A 20,835-nucleotide genomic window follows, 5' to 3' on the forward strand; every position below is an offset into this window, starting at 1 on the left:
CTCCCTAGTTCTGAGATAATTCTCTAGCCAGCAGAATTCTTCACATGAACCATTTTTAAAGGCTGAATATTGATCAGGTACTTATTAGTCCATGTTTTTATTCATAGGTTTTTGTTTGTTTGTTTTTAATCCCTGTAGTTTTGACCAGGTGGATGTGAAAAGAGAAGTTTGTAGAATTGAAATGGAGGTCAGAGCTTCATTACAGAAGGTTAGTGGGTCATCGGATTCTGTGGCTACGCTGAACAGTGAAGAATTTGTTTTGGTTCCTCAGCATGCAGATGATACTTCTACAAAAGATGATGAAAAACCTGAACTGAAGGTATTTCTCTTTTCTTTCCTCATTTCTTTCTCTCCAAATGATACTATTTTAAATTACAGTTTTTTTCTTAATGAGGTGAGACTGATCTCAAGAGATGTGTAAAATACAGAGGTTTTTCTTAAATGTTGACCTTGAATAGCATCAGTGTTTGATTTATGCAGAGGCTAATTATTTGGTTTGTGTATTTTTTAAATTTTTTGCTTTTGGTTATTTATCTTTTAATTCAGAATTTTAGAAAGAAGGAATAGAAGGGAAAATAGAAAAGGACAATTGGGGTATTAGACTTAGATTTACATATGATTTAACCATTATCTGGGTAGTTTTGTGTTTCTTATCGCCGAGTTTTTTATTTTATTTTATTTTATTTTATTTTATTTTATTTTATTTTATTTTATTTTATTTTATTTTATTTTATTTTATTTTATTTTATTTTATTTTAAAGATTTTATTTATTTATTTTAAAGATTTTATTTATTTATTTTAAAGATTTTATTTATTTATTTGACAGAGAGAGAGACAGCCAGCGAGAGAGGGAACACAGGCAGGGGGAGTGGGAGAGGAAGAAGCAGGCTCCCAGCAGAGGAGCCTGGTGTGGGGCTTGATCCCAGGACCCTGGGATCACGCCCTGAGCTGAAGGCAGATGCTTAACGACTGAGCCACCCAGGCACCCCAATCGCTGAGTTTTTAAAGTTAATTATATAAAAGTTATGTTTTATTTTTACTTCAGAAACAACTTTGTGGTTTGTGTTTTAAATCAACTTGTAACATTCTAGTATGTGATTTAACAGTTGGCTTGTCTGAATATTTTTAAAGCATATGTCTTATATTTTTAGTAGTTGAATTTTTATTAAAACAAAAATGATCGTTTTTCATTTTCGTTATCTTTCCTAACTCAAAGAAAAAGAATCAAACCCAGGTATACATGCATGAGAATTGTATAACCCATCTTCTAGAAATAGGAAAAGAGGAACTAGTCGAAAGTGCTACATATTGTTTATGACTTTTATTTAGTATTAACTATGGCATCAAAAGTATGTATTAATCTAATAAAATTTTATGAAAATTATTAAATACCCATTTATACTATGTTGAGGATATATAACTTTATTTAAGTATATTAAAACAATCAGTGGTTTTATTTAAATTTAAGTATATCTGTATTGAAATGGCTATTTTAAATTTATTCAAATATCTACATTTTATTTATTTATTTATTTATTTAAAAAGATTTTTAAATTTTATTTATTTGACAGAGAGAGAGACAGCCAGAGAGAGAGGGAACACAAGCAGGGGGAGTGGGAGAGGAAGAAGCAGGCTCCCAGCAGAGCAGGGAGCCTGATGCCAGGCTCGATTCCAGGACCCTGGGATCATGCCCTAAGCTGAAGGCAGACACTTAATGACTGAGCCACACAGGCACCCCTAAATATCTACATTTTAGTATTAATGTGTTTAAGACATTTATTAGGCTTTGTGTCTCACCTGCTTTTAAGAGAAGGATGAGTCAACTTAAATGTGAGGAAATTACCATTATTTCTCTTGGCAGCAAGCAAACTTTGCAAAGCAATCACAGATATGTTTATGCTATGATAACAAGAAATATGACCTTTTAAATAAGAGAGTAGATACTTCATTTAAACTTACCTGTTTTTCCCTTTAAAACACTTAAATTTAATGTTACCTGGTTTCGAGAATGTGTTCCTATGGAAAAAAAGAAAAGAAAAAGAAAGAAAAATCTCTGTAAATTATATCTTAGATATAGTTAGGTGCAACTGTATAAATTCTTGGTATTCACTAACTTACATTTAAATTTAAAATTTAGCTTGTTTTAATTTCTTCTAGAAATAAAATATTTTCATTAAGCCCCAGAAATCATGATTGAAACAGAATTATCTTGCTCTGCCTATAGATAGTTTCTAATGGTGATGAACAATTGGAAAAAGCCATGGAAGAGATCTTGAGAGATTCTGAGAAAGGGCAAAGTAGTCTTCTTGTTGATTGTCAAAGTCCCACTGAGATTTCAGACCATTCATTTGGAGATGTTTCAGCCAGCCAAACAAATAAGCCATCTCTTCAGTTAATTTTGGATCCATCAAATACAGGTACTGTATCGAACTCTTAAATACCATAAGAGAAATAGGATAAAGTGATCATGAAAATTTTAAGACGAAAATTTAAAAATCCTGTTAGCTTTGTTTTCTAAGATCACGGCCACCAGCCACCAGTTTTTGGTTCTGGTCAGGAGTTCCCACTTTGGTTCTTATGTTTTTGTTTGTTTTTCTACATGTAAAGTCAATGTCAGTGTTATTTGAGAACAGGGACTATGTCTGGGTCTTTATTTTACTTCTAGTACTTGGCACATAGTAGGCACTCAGTAAATACTGAACAATTGAATAAATTCTTGGGTATCAGGAAATAGTATAATGGACACTGTTTTTCATATGATGTGCCTTTTTACTCAGTTTGACTGTGGTTATTTCAAATTATCATTTATGAAAATTTGAAGTAAAATAATTCAGTCAGTCTGTTAAATACTAAATACATCCATGATTGAGCAGGATTTATAATAGAAATACCAGCTTATTATGCAAAATGGTTTTTGGTGCAAAAAAAGCCTAACCAAACCAAAGCCAACTCCTACTTCAGCTGGTTTGAACACTAGAGGTGTTGTTTGATCTGGGCTCTGATAGTGTTTTTTTTTGTAAGCTACTCCACTTTGGTCTTCTCCATGTCACCTTTCTCTCTAACTGGCTTCCTTTATGGTCCAAGAGTAGTTAGACCCAGAAACTGGTAAGTAGGGCCAGGTGATTTATTCATGGCTGGTGGCAGAGAGAAAGGCTTTCTTCTTTTACCTACTGAACAAAAGTTGTGAGTTTTACTAGGTGGAACCATTTTCTAGTAATCCGGGGAATCACCAGAACTGATAGTAACTGATGGTTACATTTAAACCCTGAAATAAGTCACAATGACAAACAAGATGAGATTATCCTGATTGACTTAGGGCTAATGATCCATTTCTGAATGTTGCTATAGGGTAAGTATAGATACAGGTCAAAGTGCTACACAATGTGGCTATGATGGCTCTAACACTATACACAAAATGTACTCCTAGTGAATCAAGTTTATATATATAACTCTTTTTTTTTTTTTTAAAGATTTTATTATTTTAGAGAGAGCATGTGTGTGTGCATGTGGTGGGGGGGGGGAGAGAGAAGCTCAAGCAGACTCTCTGCTGAGTGCAGACCCTGACATGGGGTTCTGTCCCACAACTCTGAAATCATGACCTGAGTTGAAATCAAGAGTTAGATGCTCACCTGACTGAGCCACCCAGGTGCCCTGAAAGTTATATTTTAATACATAAATACTTAAATCTTCTGAATGAGAATGGTACCATAATAAATGTTTTTTTTTGCTTTGATCTGCATTTTAATTAAATTATTAGACAACACATTTTAACATTAAAAAACCAGATATCATACTCATGGGGTTTCCTCCAACTGGACCATTAGTGTTAGTGACTCACTATAAATACTCATAGGTCTCAATATATAGTCAAACTCATAGCTAGGATTAAGTTCAAGGGAACTTAAGCTAAACATTTATGTATATATATTTTAATTAAAAATACAGGATTAGAAACAGTTATTACTCATTGTGCTTTGCTTTATCTTTTGAATTTCTTAAATCTCCACCCCTTCCAAAAAGCATACCAGAGCATACCAGTATCACATTTATATAGTTATATTTTGGTTAATACATTAATTGAAAGGAGGAAATACCTCTTAATCTTCTAATGTAGCTCTGATGGGTTGTTGGAATTAATTTTTGCAATGGCTTATGATTCTAAGTATATATGGTAGGGACCCATGTACTGTGTACTTTTTTGTTTCTCAACACTTATTACAGTAACTATATTTTTAAAAATGTATTTTTCACTGACAGTCTCGGATAAGAAGAAATTTCCTTTGCTTTATAAGTAAGTTTTTAGCATTCTTTTCTAGTTATATATTTTTAGTTTTTATTTTTAATAGTATAACATTGGAATGTTCTTGTCCATCTCAGAACTCACGTTGAAATCCTAACCCTCAAGGTGATGATATTAGGTGGTAGGACCTTTGGGGAGTGATTAGGTCATGAAGGTGGAAGGAACCCTCATGTTTGGGATTAGTGCCATTATAAAAGAGATCCCAGAAAACTAGCTTGTCCCTTCCTCCTCTAAGGACACAGTGAAAAGATGCTGTCTATGGCCCAGAAAGTGGGCTCCCACCAGACACTGAATCTGCCAGTGCCTCGATCTTGGCCTTTCTAGCATCCAGAACTGTGAGACGTATGTCTGCTGTTTATAAACTACCCAGCCTGTGGTATTTTTTAATAGCAGCCTTAACAGACTAAGACAAGACATTTCAGGTGACTTTTCCTAGTTGCAGTCAACACAGTTTTGCTTAACAGAATTATTGTGGTTGGTTTAAAATGACACATAACTTCAATGGCAAGGAGCTGTCTGGAAATCATCTGGATTTAAATGGCCTAGAGTGAACATACTAGAAGGTATGTTGGTTTTTGTTATAAAACTAGACAGATAAAAGCTTTTGTTTAAACATCATGATAACTTATTCAATTTTGTCATTTGATGATCTTATATCCTGGCTGCTTGGATGCAGCTTGAACAGAGAATCTTTGCTAGTTTATTGCAATGTACTAAAATACTGCTTGGATGCAAAGATGAGTCTTCTTACACTCTTTGCCACTCTTTCTGCTGAGGCAAGGATGATGGTGTTAAAGAAGTATGAGTTGAATAGGGCTGAATTTATATTTAAGTGGGAATGAATTCCTTACACTGGTGTGTGATTTTACTAGGTCTAGAACTGTTGCATTGGTAAAAATATTTTGCTATTTGCCTGCTTAACTCAGGATCTCCACTAGTCATAATTGGACAGTTACCAATGAGTTTTGTCTACATGAAGGCTGCAGTTATAATACATTTAGTTGTGGATGGGAGAGGGACTAGGTGGTACCCAGGATGGTGTGTGTTTCCATGATAGGTTGCTGAAAGGATTACTAGCCTTAAAATTTTTTCATTTATTTAGTGATTAATTCATTTGATATATATTGTCTAGTCTTTTAGACACTGTTAATAAGTGCTGTGAATAAAAAGAGGGTAGAACAGTTTCTTCCCTTGAAGAGCTGATATTTTGTATAATTAAATGCAGAATGAGAACTACATTGTTCTTTTAATTCATCCTATTGTAGACCTTTCATAGAGGTTAAGACATCATATCTGAAGTTCAGACCTGGGTTTGAACGCAAGCTCTGTCTATGGCTCTATGACCTTGGTCAGGTTATTTAACTTCTCTAATGCTTAGTTTCCTCATCTGTAAAATAGAGATAAAATAGAATCTACCGTATAGGGATAAAGGAGGATTAAATAACATCATTCACTTTTAAGTATTTTGTAAAATGCCTGGCACAAAGTAAGTACCAAATAAAATACCATCCTTCTCATCCCCTCATTATCCTCCTCCTCCTCCTCCTCAGTGGTATTGGAAATATTGTACCTGAAAATAAAATCACATAAACTTCTAGGTCCAAGCCCAATAATTACAGTACACATCTGCATAAAATGGGTGTGGGGCAGGGTGTAGGCTTTTCACCTCCATTGAAGCGCTTTAGTAGTAGATCCTGGAGATGTCTATGGGGCAATGTCCTTTTGAAAAGCATTTAGGTAGTTCTTTTCTTTGAGCTCTTTAAATATGTTATTCTATTCTTGTTTTCATAGTTTCTGTTGAGAAATATGCACTCCTTTGAATATTCATTGTTTCTCTGTTTGTAACATGCTGTTTTTTTCTGTATACTTTTTATTATCTTCTCAGCAGTTTGATTATATGGGTTTGTTTTTTTTGTTTTTTATTTTTATTGGAGTTCACTGAGATTCTTGAATCTGTAAATTTGTATCTTTCACCATATATGGGAAGTTTCCAGCCATTATGTCTTAGAAATATTTTTTTTCTGCATCAGTCACTTTCTCTTCTCTTCCTAGGAGTCAGACAACAAAAATGTTAGGTATTTTCATATTATTCCACATTTTCTGAGGCTCTCTTCATTGTTTTTTTCCAATTTTTTCTCTCTGTTCTTCAGTTTAGGAAATTTCTTTTGACCTATGTTCAAGTTCACTGACTCTTCACTCTCCATGCTTTTGAGCCCCTCTACTGAATTTTTAATTTTAGATATTCTATTTTTCTATTCTTAAATTTACTTTGGTTCTTTTTTCGTTTTCTGTTTCCCTGCCAAGGGTTTCAATATTTTCATTCATTTCAGGTGTATTCACCTTTATATCATGGAGCATGGTTATAACACCAATTTTAAAGTCCTTGATAATTTCCACAACTGCATACTCTTGGGATTGGTATCTGTTGATTCTTCTTTCCCTTGAGAGTTGGTTACCTTTTTCTGTTCTTTTGTTTGTTTGTTTGTTTGCTTTTTAATTGGATTATTTTCCAGACTTTCTGAATCTTATGTTTTGAGATTCTTTTTCCATAAAATCCTCTGAAGAACATTGGTTTTATTTTATTTTAGCAGGCAGTCTACCTGGTGATGTCCAGACTGCAAGTTTTATTTTCCTTTCTGGTTCCAGTGTCACTTCACTTCGCAGAACTTTTGCTGTGCTTCTTTGGTTTGTTATACACATATACAGCATGGTGGTGAGCCTGAAACTTGTCTTAATTCATATACAAAATTAGGGATTACCTTCTCCTCAACTCTCTTTCTTGGGATTTCTCCTACACTCTGGGTTCCTGGAGCCCATTTGAGCAGAAAGACAGATTTCTCACTTAGAGTTTTTGTTTTGTTGTGCTGTCTAGCAGTCTTGCATGCCTGGAGTCTACTCTAGGACAAAGTGGTAAGAGAGAAGAGAAAAAAATAGTGGAGGTTTCCTTTTCTATTTTTGAGTCACAGGAGTGTACCCATTTGCTCCAGTGTTCTAGACTTTCAGATGGGTGCAGCTTTATAACTGGGGCTGGCCTTATGGTAGAACTGGGAGAGAGAAAAGAGAGAGAGAGGAAACAAAACCAAAAACATGTCATAATTCCCCAGACACTGTCTGGTTTGCAGGCACATTTCTTTTACAGTTTTTTTGTTCTTGGTACAGTTCTGCAACTGGGACTGCCCTTAGGTTAAATCTGGGAGATAAAAGATGGGGGGGAAAAAAGAAACTCAACACTATACTGGTAGTTCTTCAAGTTTTGACTCTTCTCTTTAATCTTAATTATTGTTTACTTTTTTAAAAAGAATTTTTATGTACTTTTTATGTCCTGTTCAGTGTTTTTAGTAAAGAGATAATCTATAGCAGTCTTAGTACTTCAGCTTGACTGGTTCTGCCAGGTTTTGCTTTAGGTATTTTGAAGCTCTGGTGTTAGGGGGCATAACCACTTAAAATTACTATGTTTTCATGATGAATTGACCCTTTCTCATTGTGAAATGTCTCTTTTCCCCCTGTTAACATTCCTTGTTTTGAAGTCTAATATTTCTGATATTAATAGTTTTCTTATAACTAGTGCTTATTGGTATGTCTATTTTTTAAAAGAAATTTATTTCTAGTCTCTTTGTGTCTTAAAGTATGTTTCTTGTAGATAGCATATAGTTGAGCTTTTCTTTATTTATCCAGTCTGATGAACTTTTAATTGACCAGGGGTCAGCAAATTACTTCTCATGGGCCAAACCCTACCCACTACTTGTTTTCAGTATGGCTTCCAAGGTAAGTGTTGTTTTTACATCTTTAAAGGGTTGAAAACAAGTCAAAGGAGAATAATATTTTGTGACACATGAAAGTTATATGAAATTCAAATTGAAAGTATCCATAAATTAAGTTTTGAATTTTGTTAAAAAAAAAAAAACTGTGGAAGGCCATTTCTTTCTTTTTATATAACTACCTGCATAATACCCCAATTTTTTCTTGGTCCACAAAGCCTAAAATATTTATTAATATGGCCCTTTATAGAAAAAGCTTGTGACCCTTGTCTTTGACCATTTATATTTAATGTAATTTTTTACATGTTTGGATATAAGTGTACCTACTTTCTTGTTGTTTTCTCTTTGTCCCTTTTGTTTTTTGTGTCTTTTCCCCCTTTTCCTGATTTCCTGTGGATTGAATATTATTTAATATTTTATTTTATCCCCATTACTGGTATATTAACTGTATAATTGTATGCAATCATATACAAATTGTATAATTTGTTTTATTATTTTAGTGCTTGCTGTGAGGTTTACAACTCAAGTCTTTAATAGGTGTATGTTTTAATATGTTTTAATAATATACCACTTCATGTATACTGTGAGGATCTTCCGTTTCTTTTCTTGCAGACTTTATGCTTTTGTTATCATTCATTTTGCTTACATATGTTACAAATTCTACAAAGTACGATTTTTTCACTTTTAAAAATCTGTTATATTTTAAAGAAATGAAAAAGCAAAGAGAAAATCTTGCCCTCATATTTATGACTTCTGGTGCTCTTCAGTTTTCCTCTAGTATCATTTTCCTTTATCCCAAGGAACTTCTGTAACATTCTTCTTTTCTTCTGCAATTTAGAATCTGCTGTTATAGCTGCTCAGGGAGTATTTGATTTCACATCTTACATTTTTTAGCACTAGAATTTCTTTTGGTCCTTTGTCCTTAATTTTTTCTCCTTGTTTTGTTAGATGTTTTTATTTAAATCCTCAATCGTATTTATGATAGTTATTTTGAAGGCTTTGTCTGTTTATTTTGTCATTGTCTTTTTTGGGATCAATTTCTGTACTGTTTCTCTATTTGGGGTTTACAGAGTTATATGAATCTGTCAGTTACACAGATTAGTAGAATATTTTTTTTTCAAAAAGCTTTTTTGCCTCTTTTTTCTGTTATTTTTTTTAGTAAGACTCCAACTACATATAAGTTAGACCTCTGAACTACTTTATCTCCCATGCTCATCAGTTCCTGAAACATGGTTTAATCATAGGATCTTGCAAATAACTGTTGTGTGCTTGCTAAGTTAACAAAAAACACATATAGTAAGTCTAGACATGTTAGCATTCAGCCTTAACATGTATTTTTGTTTTTTTAAATTTATCCCTTTTGAAATACAGCACATTGAACTGATTCAAAAGGGGAAAAAACATGTTTCAGTGATTGAAGAACATGGTAGATGAAGTAATTCATTTTGAATGGGTTTAGTTTCTTAATAGAAGAAAAGTAGGTGGTGAGGTTGTTATAGTATAATATTCAGGAGCTGGAAATGGCTCTTGTGAATTATTTATTAATATCCTATTAAGTGGAATCCTGGTAATGAGGATTTGAGCCTGGTGCAAGGATCTAGTTCGGGTGAGACAGGCATGCTTGAATATGGGTAATGGGAAGAGGTGGAGACTAGCTCAGTGTGGGTTTCAGGTGGGGATGGAGAGAGTGGCAAAGGCAGAATTTAATAGTACCTGATACATGCAGATAGATACTCTCTAACCACAGTAGGCCTTTGCTGCATGCTGTGCTTAGAATTTTCTAAAGTGAACAGGGTTTTTTTTGTTTGTTTCTTTTCTTTTCTTTTCTTTTCTTTTCTTTTCTTTTCTTTTCTTTTCTTTTCTTTTCTTTCTTTCTTTTTTTTTTTCCAAGGAAACTCATTAATAGGGAGAGGAGAATTAGGGGAAGCAATCATAGGATCATAGGAAGCAATCATAGGATCCATTGGAATACTTATATAGTTCATAGAGGTCAACAAGCCAGGAAGGAGCCAAAAAAGGGATTGCTTTTGTTGTTCTTGGTTTGAGATGTTACATCTTAATGTTGTTTACTTTTTCTTGGGATGTTGGGCTCCTTAATAAATTTGGTGCTATGCAGGATCTTTATAGCCAAGACAGACTTTCAACTTACTTTAGTTTTATTTAATCCTCATTATTTTTAGGCTACTTCACCCTGCCTTTATTAATTTTATTTTTAAAGGTTTTATTTATTTATTTGAGAAAGAGAGAGGGACAGGGAGAGCACGAGTAGGGAGGAGGGGCAGAGGGAGAAGGAGAAGCAGGTTCTCCACTGAGCAGAGAGCCTGACCTGGGGCGGGATCCCAGGACCCTGAGTTCATAACCCGGGCTGAAGGCAGATGCTTAACTGACTGAACCATCCAGGTGCTCCCACCCTGCCTTTAGGGTAGTTTTTTTCTACATCATTTGAACTCTGTATTTTTGATTTTTTTTAAATAAAAACTTAATTTTTTTTTCTTTTCCTCTAAAGAAGTTATAGCTTAAGGAAGGTAACGCTTTGAGAGGCTTTGAAAGTACAAAATTTCAGAACTCCGAATTAAGATGTAGCATAAACATCAAAAGAAGTGAAAACACAGACCAAAATTTTGTTTGCAGTTTTTCATTTGTTTTTGGGTGGTAAGTGAAATTATATGGTGAAGTTTTCCATTAACTTTTGAGTGGGTATGTGTGTGTTTTTCTTCAGAAATTTCTACACCCAGACCATCTTCTCCAAGTGGATTACCTGAAGAAGATAGTGTTTTATTTAACAAACTGACCTACTTAGGATGTATGAAGGTTTCTTCCCCACGTAATGAAGTAGAGGCTTTACGGGCGATGGCAACTATGAAATCTTCCAGTCAGCACCCCTTTCCTGTTACTCTGTATGTGCCAAATGTTCCAGAAGGTTCTGTGAGGTAAGCTCTAATCTTTTTTTATTTCCCCTAGACATGTATGAAATTTCTTACATGGATGATGTTATATCATTAATCAGGCTTAGGACTTACTGTGAATTCACTTTTACTCTGTAGAGATGAGAAGTAAACATGTTTAGTCTTATACTGTGTTGCTTATTTATGAGAGGCTTTTCTAAAATTATGCTTAGAATATTATAAATGGAAATAGAACTTTAAACATACCTATAATTTGTGTTTCTGTATTCAGAAGGAACATAAAAACCTGCCTTCCCGTTGTCATATAACTGCGGTTTAAGAATTAGAGTGAGCCATAGATTTTATACTTTTTACAACAGACTGGGAAGAAGCAAAATGGCTTTTTCTCTTATGCTTAATTAGGAATAATACTGTCATCTGACTCTTGAGTTTTTTTAAATCAGATCATGTTCTCCAACACTCAGTGGCCTCTAGTCACACTTGTGATTATATATTAAAAAATCCTTACCATGTTTGGCCACTGATAAACTACTGCCTTGACCTGATCTTTTACCCTTCTCTTCTCTCCTTACCTCTCTTCTGTCTTGCTCTATATTCACTCACTACATTCCAGTCATAATAGCTTTGTACTTTCTCAAACATCATGATTCCTACTACAGGACCTTGGTGTATTCTCTTTCCTTTGCCTAAGCAATCTTTCCTTAGTTTCCCAGTGGCTTTTTGGCTTCTTTACAGTTTCATTTCAGACATTTTATCAAAAGAAGCCTTCTTTGATCGAATCACACGTAACTGTTCCTCTTTTTCCCGTTATTGGGCCTTTTTTTTTTTTTCCTCCTTCATGGCACTTTCTTTGACTTGGCATTTATATTTTTTTGCTTTTTGGTTTATTGTCTAACTTCCTCACTAGAATATAAGCTCCATGAGAGCAGATTATTTGTATTTCTCTGTGCTGTAGCTTCAGTGTTGAGAGTAGTATCTGGTCCATAGCAGGTTTTCAGTAAATGTTTGCTGAACGAACAAATAAAATGAACCAAGTCTTAGAAATTAGGTTGAATGTATCCTGAACCTGTAATATTCCCTGAAGGCCAATTTAGTCTTTTTTCAGACTCTTTCTGAAATGCCTTATTCTCTAAGGTTTAGAATGTGAGAAAATGTTAGCTTAGTTCTAAGTACTAAAATAATAGCAATATAAATTTATAAGGTTTGGTAATGCTTTGAATTTTTCAGGAAAGGTTTTGTAGATACAGTATTTATATGATATTTCTCAAAAAATGTCAAAATGCCTTTTAAAGGTATCTTTTTAGTTTCAAAGTGCCAAATATACCTTGACAAAGGCTTAGCGTTTTGACTTGCCTCTTTATTCCTACTGGGTACCCCTTAGTTTCATAGAGAGATCCTGACATGGTCTTGAGATTTTAGATCAATCTAGGGCTTAGGATTTACATAGGGAAGGTCAGAGACTTATTTACTCCTAAATCCCACAAACTCCTTTTACTTCTTAAATTCTGTTAAGTTCAATTTTGGAACCACTCTGACCTTTTTTGTTTTGGGTAAGAGACGTCTTGGTCAAACAGTGAACTAGGTCTTAGATAAACTTACAGGTACTGTTGTAGAGAGAAATGAGCGCTCCAGGGATGGTCTGTGCTATTCTGTACTAGTATTCCTTTTGCCATAGCAGAACAAGGCTAGCAATTGGGGATGGGTGACATAGATTTTACCAGGCAGTGTGTACTTGGCTTTGGGAGTAAACGAATTGCATCGTAGGAGATACAAAAATTAATTAATTGTCAAAAGAAGTTGAAGAATTTGTGTATGTGTGTGTGTATGTGTATAAATATGTGTATCTGTATACGTATATACACACAGACACATATTATACACAAACATAGCAAAATATTATTTTAATACATTTTTATAGCCAGTTTATTTTTGTGAGTTTAAGATAATTATATGTCATTAGTATAATAGAACTATTTGCTTTTGTTCTTTGGTAGTTAATATTTTATCTTATTTTTCGTCACTGTTCTATAGAATTATAGACCAATCCAACAATGTGGAGTTAGCTTCTTTTCCGATCTATAAGGTGTTATTCTGTGCACGTGGACATGATGGGACAACAGAGAGCAATTGCTTTGCATTTACAGAGAGTTCCCATGGTTCAGAAGAATTTCAGATACATGTTTTCTCCTGTGAAATTAAAGAGGCTGTAAGTATAATATGTTGTAGCAATTTGCTAATAAGATGAATTAGGGTAATATTTTTGAACCCTGGTCTCACTGTCATATGAATTAGTACGTATCACCATTTACTCTGTTACATGAATTTGGAGTAGATTTCTAAAGAGAGAGTTAATATTTGTAATGGCATAGAACTAAATATGAAAAGCTACATCTGATAACTATGCATTAAAGTGGTATCGTAGATAGGGCACTCTCAGTTTAACAGATGTAACAGAAAAATCCTACTTGATGAGCTCTCCTCCTACCTTACCATGGTAGTAATTGCTGAGGCTTAGAAGGGCCTCTTCTGTTATTTATTCCAAGTTGACTGGTCCATGTGACTTTTTAAAAAGCATCTATAACAAAACATATTTTTCTGCTGGACTGACGTCTGCATATTGCTCTCACTTCGACATTGGACTAAGATTGTGTCATAGATACCTGTGGTTTTCCCTGGTGGTTATTTGTTACGTGCATTCACTCAGAGGATGACTTTTGCTCTATGGAACTGCCCTAATTCAAAATACAAGTCTCACCTATAGGAGGGGTATCAGCTTGTAGTTTTTTGAAGATGCTAGTTATGTTCCTCTTAGTAATTACTAACTGGTGGTTTATTCTGAGACTGGAGAAGTGGTTGTTAAATACATGGAGAAATTGCCTTCTTTTCTGTATTTGTTGGATTCTTCCCAAATGAAAAATAGGTTGCACTTAAAAAAAAAATTCCAGTATAGTTGGGGTGCCTGGCTAGCCCAGTCTGTAGAGTGTACAGCTCTTGATCTCGGGGTTGTGAGTTCGAGCCCCACATATGGTGTAGAGATTACCTAAATAAATATAAAAACTTAAAAATAAAGTTCCGTTGTAATTAGTATGCAGTGTTATATTAGTTTCAGGTGTAATTAGGTTGTACTTTTAGAACTTTAGTGCTTACAGCCATTTTAAAGGCATTAATACATGTGTTTGGATGGACAACTCTAAGGTGTGTTTGCTTTTGGAAATATACATTGTCAGCAGGAAATGCTAAAAGCAGCTGTTCTATTTTCTGTTTACCATGAACATAAACCATTGTATTAACAGGACTTCTTAGAGTTTATTTCTGGCGACAACATGGAAACTCACAGTAATGTGTGTTCCTGTGTGTTTGATACTAAGCATGAGGGATATGTCAATTCTTATGCCCTGGTGACTAATTTTATTTATACTAAAATGAACATGCATAGACACACATAATTTAGATTGTAGCCATAGGAGCCAGAACCCATGTCTGTGTAAGAAGTACAAGTTAGTTTTTTGTTTTTTAAAAATACGTCTGAATCTATTTCATGCCAACATTTCTATATTTATGTATATACTGTCATCTTGGTCAAAGGTGTGATAGGAGAGTGAATGAGTAGAAGTGTGCCTGGCACTTAGGAAGCAGTGTCTCGTTGAAAGAATGTGTGTTTGTGAATGAAGGGGTCTATTTCTGATCCTTACACCTCCACTACAGAAGTGAGGAAGCAGAGGGTAGAGATCCTGGCATTTCATGTTGGCAGCGTTTAACAGACCCGTGTGGTTTCTGGGTAATTGGTGCTTAACAGCAAGGAGATGAACTTTGAAGACCTGGAGAACCTGCTGCTTGGAGAGGTAGAAAACACTGCTGCAGAAGGAAATGGAAAGGGACCTGGCTTGCAAGCATTTTTCATAATTGTCACGGTATGAAACTCTCTTTTTGGATTATAACATCCTCTTGTTTATGGGTGGGGGAACCGTATGTCATTTTTGAGAGCTATAACAGTGGGTAAGCAGTAGACAGAGCTGTGGGGAATTCTCAGCCTGACCATTTTGGATATGGTATTAAATAATATTAATTGTATTTCTAGAGTGGATATTTGGTACATTGCAGGTTATCAGAAAGTGATGTCCATGTATTATTTAATTTTTTTTTTTTAGAGTACGTTTTTGGAAGTGTTCTGTTATGGAGCATTGGTGGCAAAATTCATTATTTGAAAGAGAAATACATAACATTTGTCATTAAACTTTATTATGAGAGATATTTCTAAATGAAAAAATAACCAGTATAAATGTAGAGCTTATGCCAGGCGCTGTGCTAATAAGCATTTCCTTGACATTCATAAAATCTCTATGATATAGATAGTATTTATTTTGATTAGTTATCTGCTCCTCTGCCTGGAGCAGTTCTAGTTTCTAGCTGTTGTCCAGGTATATTATTAGTAGCACTCCATCTTATTCTCAAATGAGTTCTGGTATGGCTGATAAATTGTATGGTTACCCTTTGTTTATCCCAAGGCTAAGAGAACAGACAATAGAGCTGGGTTTCAAATAGAAGTCTCTGACTCTGAATTCCCGTACAATTTTCAGTAACAACTTTCCTGTTGCTTAAATATTATAAAAAGCAAATAGGATTTTTGTTTTCATTATTTTTTATAAAGGTATTTATCATTCATATAGTTTACATTCCACCCACCTTTGGGTTTTACCCATGCCTTATACAGAAGATGTCTAACATCTTCCTCTTTCCCCTCAAAAAATTATTACCCATTTTAATTAATCTGAAGTCTTTAGTTGCATTTACTGGTTGTCTCGTTATCTGGTTCCTAGGTTTCTTGTTCTGTGGTGAAGACACAACTTTAGTCCTTAGTTTTTGGGTCCCTCTTGATGGGCACAGACAATTGGCAAAGATAGTTCAGGAGCAGGTAACAGACACTTACTGCCTAAATATGTTCCATGCAGCAATGTCACTCACTTGGTTTCTGTTGTTTGCAGAGTCTCTGGATGGGATCTGAAGAAGTTGATCTGTTAAAAGCAAGAAGACATCTTAACTTCTCAAGCAGGAGTAGCAGCATAGCTGCCCGGACCAACTATCACTGTGATGCTCTTATTTCACCCTAAAATCCCACAAGCAGCAGGCACCAGTAGTGTTAGGGGGAAAGCCGGTGAAGGTCATAGCTCTGAGGGACCTGGCATAAGGATTAGGTGTTCCCACGGAAGGGTTAGGATACATTTGACTTGATAGACCCTGGAGATTCATCTGTAGGACTCAGCTGGAGTAGATCTTGATTACCTATAGCAAGAGTTAGGGAATCTTACCTGAGGTATCTTGATGTTGATGATTTTGTTCAGGGAAAGTGATGTACTGTGTTTCTGCCGAAGAATTGCAGAGAAAACAAAATATCCAAAAACAGTGAAAAAAGCCGGGGAGACACATACTCTTGTTGCATCTTTATGGATACGTTGTACAAAACTCTTTGTAAAGATATTTTTAAAAGGCTTAGTTGACTCTCTTTCAGAATTTATTAAGTCAGTGTAACCAGTTTCCTCAAAACATTTGATGTTTGTTGTTTATGTATTTTAACATACTTATCCATTACTAGCAGTTCTCAGTGTTACATTTTAGAAGCATGGCTATTATCTGGTGTTAAAGGCATTCAGAGGTATTTCATGGTAAATATCAAGGGTATCATTGGGAAGATCTTCATTCTTAATGCACTGTTTTTTGGCGGGGGAGGGAGATTGCTGAAATGTCACTGTATAAGAGAAACCTTATTCCTTGTATGGGAAAACATTATTTCTAAACATACTTATTGAGATAGCATTTTAGCAAAATGCCTTATTTTGGATGCTAATTCTGAAGTTATATTATTAGTGTTTTCCATAAATATATTTATTTTTATAATTTTTAAAAAGTTTTTTGTATGAGGGTCGCCTGGGTGGCTCAGTTGGTTAAGTGTCTGACTCTTGATTTTGGCTCAGGTTATGATCTCAGGTTCCTGAGATGGAACCTCTTGTTGGGCTCTGTGCTTAGTGGGGAGTCTGCTTGAGTTTCTTTCCCCTACCCCTGCTCGCATCGTCTCTCAAATAAATAAATCTTTAAAAAATTTTTCTTGTATGATATGCCTCTTATTTTAGTTCCTTTCAGTGAGTTATATATTTGAACAATTTGTTTCTAAAAATTTAACGCATTATCTTTCAGGGTGCCCTTTGTAGAGTAATTTTTCTGTATTTCTTGGGTGAACATTTTCTTGATATATGGTATTTTTAAAAGAGTTATCTTTCACCAATATTAACGAAAAGGCTTTATCTTGGAAAAATTGGCTGTATTGTTTATTGTTAGTAAATACCTTTTTGTTTAATAGCATTTTTTTTGGAGTATTTAGATGTAATACATATTTGAGAATTTGGAAAATACAGAAATAAAGAAAAAAATGAGAAGTTACTAAAAATTCCACCAGACTTAAGATTTTGGTGTATCTCCTTTCCACATATCTACATGTGCTCTCCTCCTACCTCTTCATCAGCAACAACCCCAACAGATACTTTTGTGTTTAATTAGTACTTTCTATAGGTATAGTCTTCTGGGGAAAAATTGTACTGTATTATTTGCAATAAAGCCTCCCCTTCTGCAAAGAATATGCCTATTCTAGATTTTTGTGTGTGCGTGTGTGTGTGTGTATGTTTAATAGTGTGACATGTATAGAAATGTTTACCATGGTGTATGTTTTTAATAGTCTTTTCATGGTGTAATTGGTCACCCAATTTGTTTTAATAACTATGGACATTGATAATCATTTTTTCTGAAGATACTGTACCTTACCAATCCTTGGGTCACTGTTCCAGCTATTCATAGACTCTAGAATTCACAAATGATTTTGACCTAGTTGTTGGGTGAGAGTAGCAGCTGTAAGACATGGTGAGGATTAAATGCAGTTTGATTGCTGTTAATGTACTGTTGTGTCCTACCTCCAAAAAGAGAGAAGTGTAGTCTGATTTCCCCAGTCCCCATCATTCTTAACTATGCTGGCTCAGCCCCATATACTTAAAAACCTTTTTAAAGAGAAATTGCTGAGCCTTGCTGTCTACTTTAGAATGTGCCAAGCTCCTTGACTTTTTTGGCATGTCCTGATGTGTCAGGCTTGCTGATAGCTCTGACGTAAAGAAAATGAAATAGTTAGAAGAAGATATGGGAGAGGCAAAGAAAGAATGAATGTGGTTGGGGTTTGACTCAACCAATATATCAGCACTTACCTATAGGTATTCCCCTATATTTACATATAATATATTCTTAGAAATACGCTGAAGTTCAATGTGTAAAAAGTAAACAATAGACTTCACATTTTGTTTGGTGTTAGGAAGGGTGAGTACTCAACTAAAAGTAGTTTAAAGCTCCTATTTATACTTTACCTTGAGTCATACTCTTCAGTGACTTTATTTCTAGTGTGTTCTTTGCTTCTGAACACTTAAATTTTGAGCTAAATCAAATAAGTGTCCATTTGAGGCTAAATGTTTCTGCTTTTGGCTTACCTAATGATTCCTTCTTACCTACCTGAAGCCCATTCAACTTAGGTGTGCTGGAATGTAAGCACCATGGTCACTGCTGTATCCCTACCACCTAGAATAATACTAAGTATACAGAAGGCACTCAAAAAAATACTTATTAAATGAATGTGTGAATTCATTGTCTTAATTGTGAATTGTGTAAGATTTGAAGCCTGCAGTTCTTATTTATATCAATCCTTTGTTGCTTTTGTTGTTTTTACTCATTTACATAAAATTATAATGGGTAACATTAAAATATTTAAAAAATTTCACAAGCACTGTGGTACAAATGTGCTCCTGCCGGATGTGAACTTCAGGTTGTCAGGCATCGTTCTTACACAGTTAAAAGTGTGTAAGTCAGTTAGTTAAACTTAATTTGGCAATGGAAAGGCAGTTTAGGGTAATCATTGATTAGTAGATGTAAGTGTGGCTATGGGAAGTTTGAGGACCACTTATTTTTGTTATAGACTGTATATGAGAAAAAGGTAGAATATATGAACATCACAAAAACAGAAAAATGAAAGACCCCATGCTTTAAGAAATTCTGTTGGTGTAAGTGGTCATTTCAAGCAAATGACAAAATATTATAATCTTAAACTCACATAATTCAGTGAATAATTTGAATTCACTTTATTTAAAGGGAAGAATTTCTTCGTATTTAGAGAAGTCTCTTCTATCTCCCAGTGTGAGAATATGTAAGACCTTTGTTAAACTCTTCTTATTTCATCTTGGTTTCATTGTTCAACCCATGGGTGACCTGAGAAATTTGGAAGTTCTTTTGTGCTTCAAGCTTACAATTTTGAGATGGTGTGTCGCTTCTTTTGGAGCCAAGGAAGAGAATGACTTCAGAAAAGTGTGGGATCTAGAGTCCTTCTCCACTTTAGGGCAAGAGTCTAAGCCACTGATATAGATATTTTTATAGTAGTCACCAGGGTGGCTTCACACTAATAAGTAGATCATTTCAGCCGGGAATCCTGCAGTGCGTTTATATCACAGCAACACTGAGTAACAGCATTTGAATCTCTTTATTTTTTTATTTTTATTTTTTTTTTAACATAGAAATTTTATTTTATTTTATTTTTTTTTTTATATTTTTTTTAATTTTTTTTTATTTTTTATTATTATTTTTTTAATGATTTTTATTATATTATGTTAGTCACCATACAGTACATCCCCGGTTTTCGATGTAAGGCTCGATGATTCATTAGTTGTGTATAACACCCAGTGCACCATGCAATATGTGCCCTCCTTACTACCCATCACCGGTCTATCCCATTCCCCCACCCCCCTCCCCTCTGTAGCCCTCAGTTTGTTTCTCATAAATCACGTTATCGTGTCAACTTCTTGCTCAAACCAGTGTTTACTTTATTCTGTGCCTGAGTATCCAGCCCTCTGAAGCTGAGGGAAGTGAAAAGAGAAATTGAGAACTAAGGCTAACACCTCGTTTTGTGTGTTCATTGGAAAGATTTAGAGGCCAGCACCATTCTGATGATTTTATTTTGGGATTCATTCATTGCAATATGGTATATTCTGAGGCCTATAAACATCCTTAAATAAATACAGCTCCTTTAGTGAACTTCAGTTAGTTAAACCTCCTTATTACCATGTTTAAATGATAAGAGTTGAAAGAAGCAAACTGTATATAACATATAAACATAAATACATAAATATAAGCTTATATAAATATAAGCAAGCAATGTATATAAAATGCCATATATATAATATGTAGAAACATAAATATGTAAATGTATGCTTAGACTATGCTGAAGTATGTGACCATGGGAAGTTACAGATTCAAGAATTAGGAGAGAGGGGTATCAAAATGCAGTTAAAACCTTTGTCTAATGGTATTCCATTTTTTTTTCTTTCAGGTAAGCAGAATTTTATATAGTTTCTGTACAGCATTCAAACGTTCTTCCAGACAAGTGTCTGATGTGAAAGACTCAGTTATTCCTACCCCTGACAGTGATGTGTTTACCTTCAGTGTCTCCTTGGAGGTAAAAGAAGATGATGGAAAAGGAAACTTTAGGTGAGGTTGTTTGGGAAGAATTAAAATGGAATTGTTCCTGAAATATAGTATTGGTTAATATAAAGCTTCCAGAAGCTACACAATGTTGGTGTAAAGCTTTAGCATGATAAAAAAATATTTGGCAGGTGTATGAATATGTTTCATTATTCTCATGCTTTCAGATATTTTATGTAAATGATTTTCTCAGTATTTAAGAATAGTGATATTTATTATAGAAAAATGTAGTAAAATAATAAAAGCAGAATAAAAAGGTATGGTTTTGTCAGCCACAATCACTTAATATTTGATTTATTCCCTTTGTTTATTTCT

The 20,835-nt window shown here is 34.4% G+C and overlaps 1 protein-coding gene across 3 annotated transcripts in view; it reads left to right on the forward strand.

The window, feature by feature from the left end:
• RABGAP1L (RAB GTPase activating protein 1 like) overlaps positions 1-20,835 on the forward strand; it is a 713,371-nt gene that overhangs the window by 66,805 nt on the left and 625,731 nt on the right. For all 3 annotated transcript variants that reach the window (XM_040636233.1, XR_005836374.1, XM_008696595.2), the window contains 5 exons: positions 139-319; positions 2,226-2,418; positions 10,779-10,989; positions 12,997-13,171; positions 20,369-20,526. In XM_040636233.1, the coding sequence (XP_040492167.1) occupies positions 182-319; positions 2,226-2,418; positions 10,779-10,989; positions 12,997-13,171; positions 20,369-20,526 (875 nt within the window). In that variant the 5' untranslated portion in view covers positions 139-181. Of the gene's footprint in view, positions 1-138; positions 320-2,225; positions 2,419-10,778; positions 10,990-12,996; positions 13,172-20,368; positions 20,527-20,835 lie in introns of those variants that run through there.

This window comes from Ursus maritimus, unplaced genomic scaffold, assembly GCF_017311325.1.
Source record: "Ursus maritimus isolate PB19 unplaced genomic scaffold, ASM1731132v1 scaffold_2, whole genome shotgun sequence".
Taxonomy (NCBI): Eukaryota; Metazoa; Chordata; class Mammalia; order Carnivora; family Ursidae; genus Ursus; species Ursus maritimus.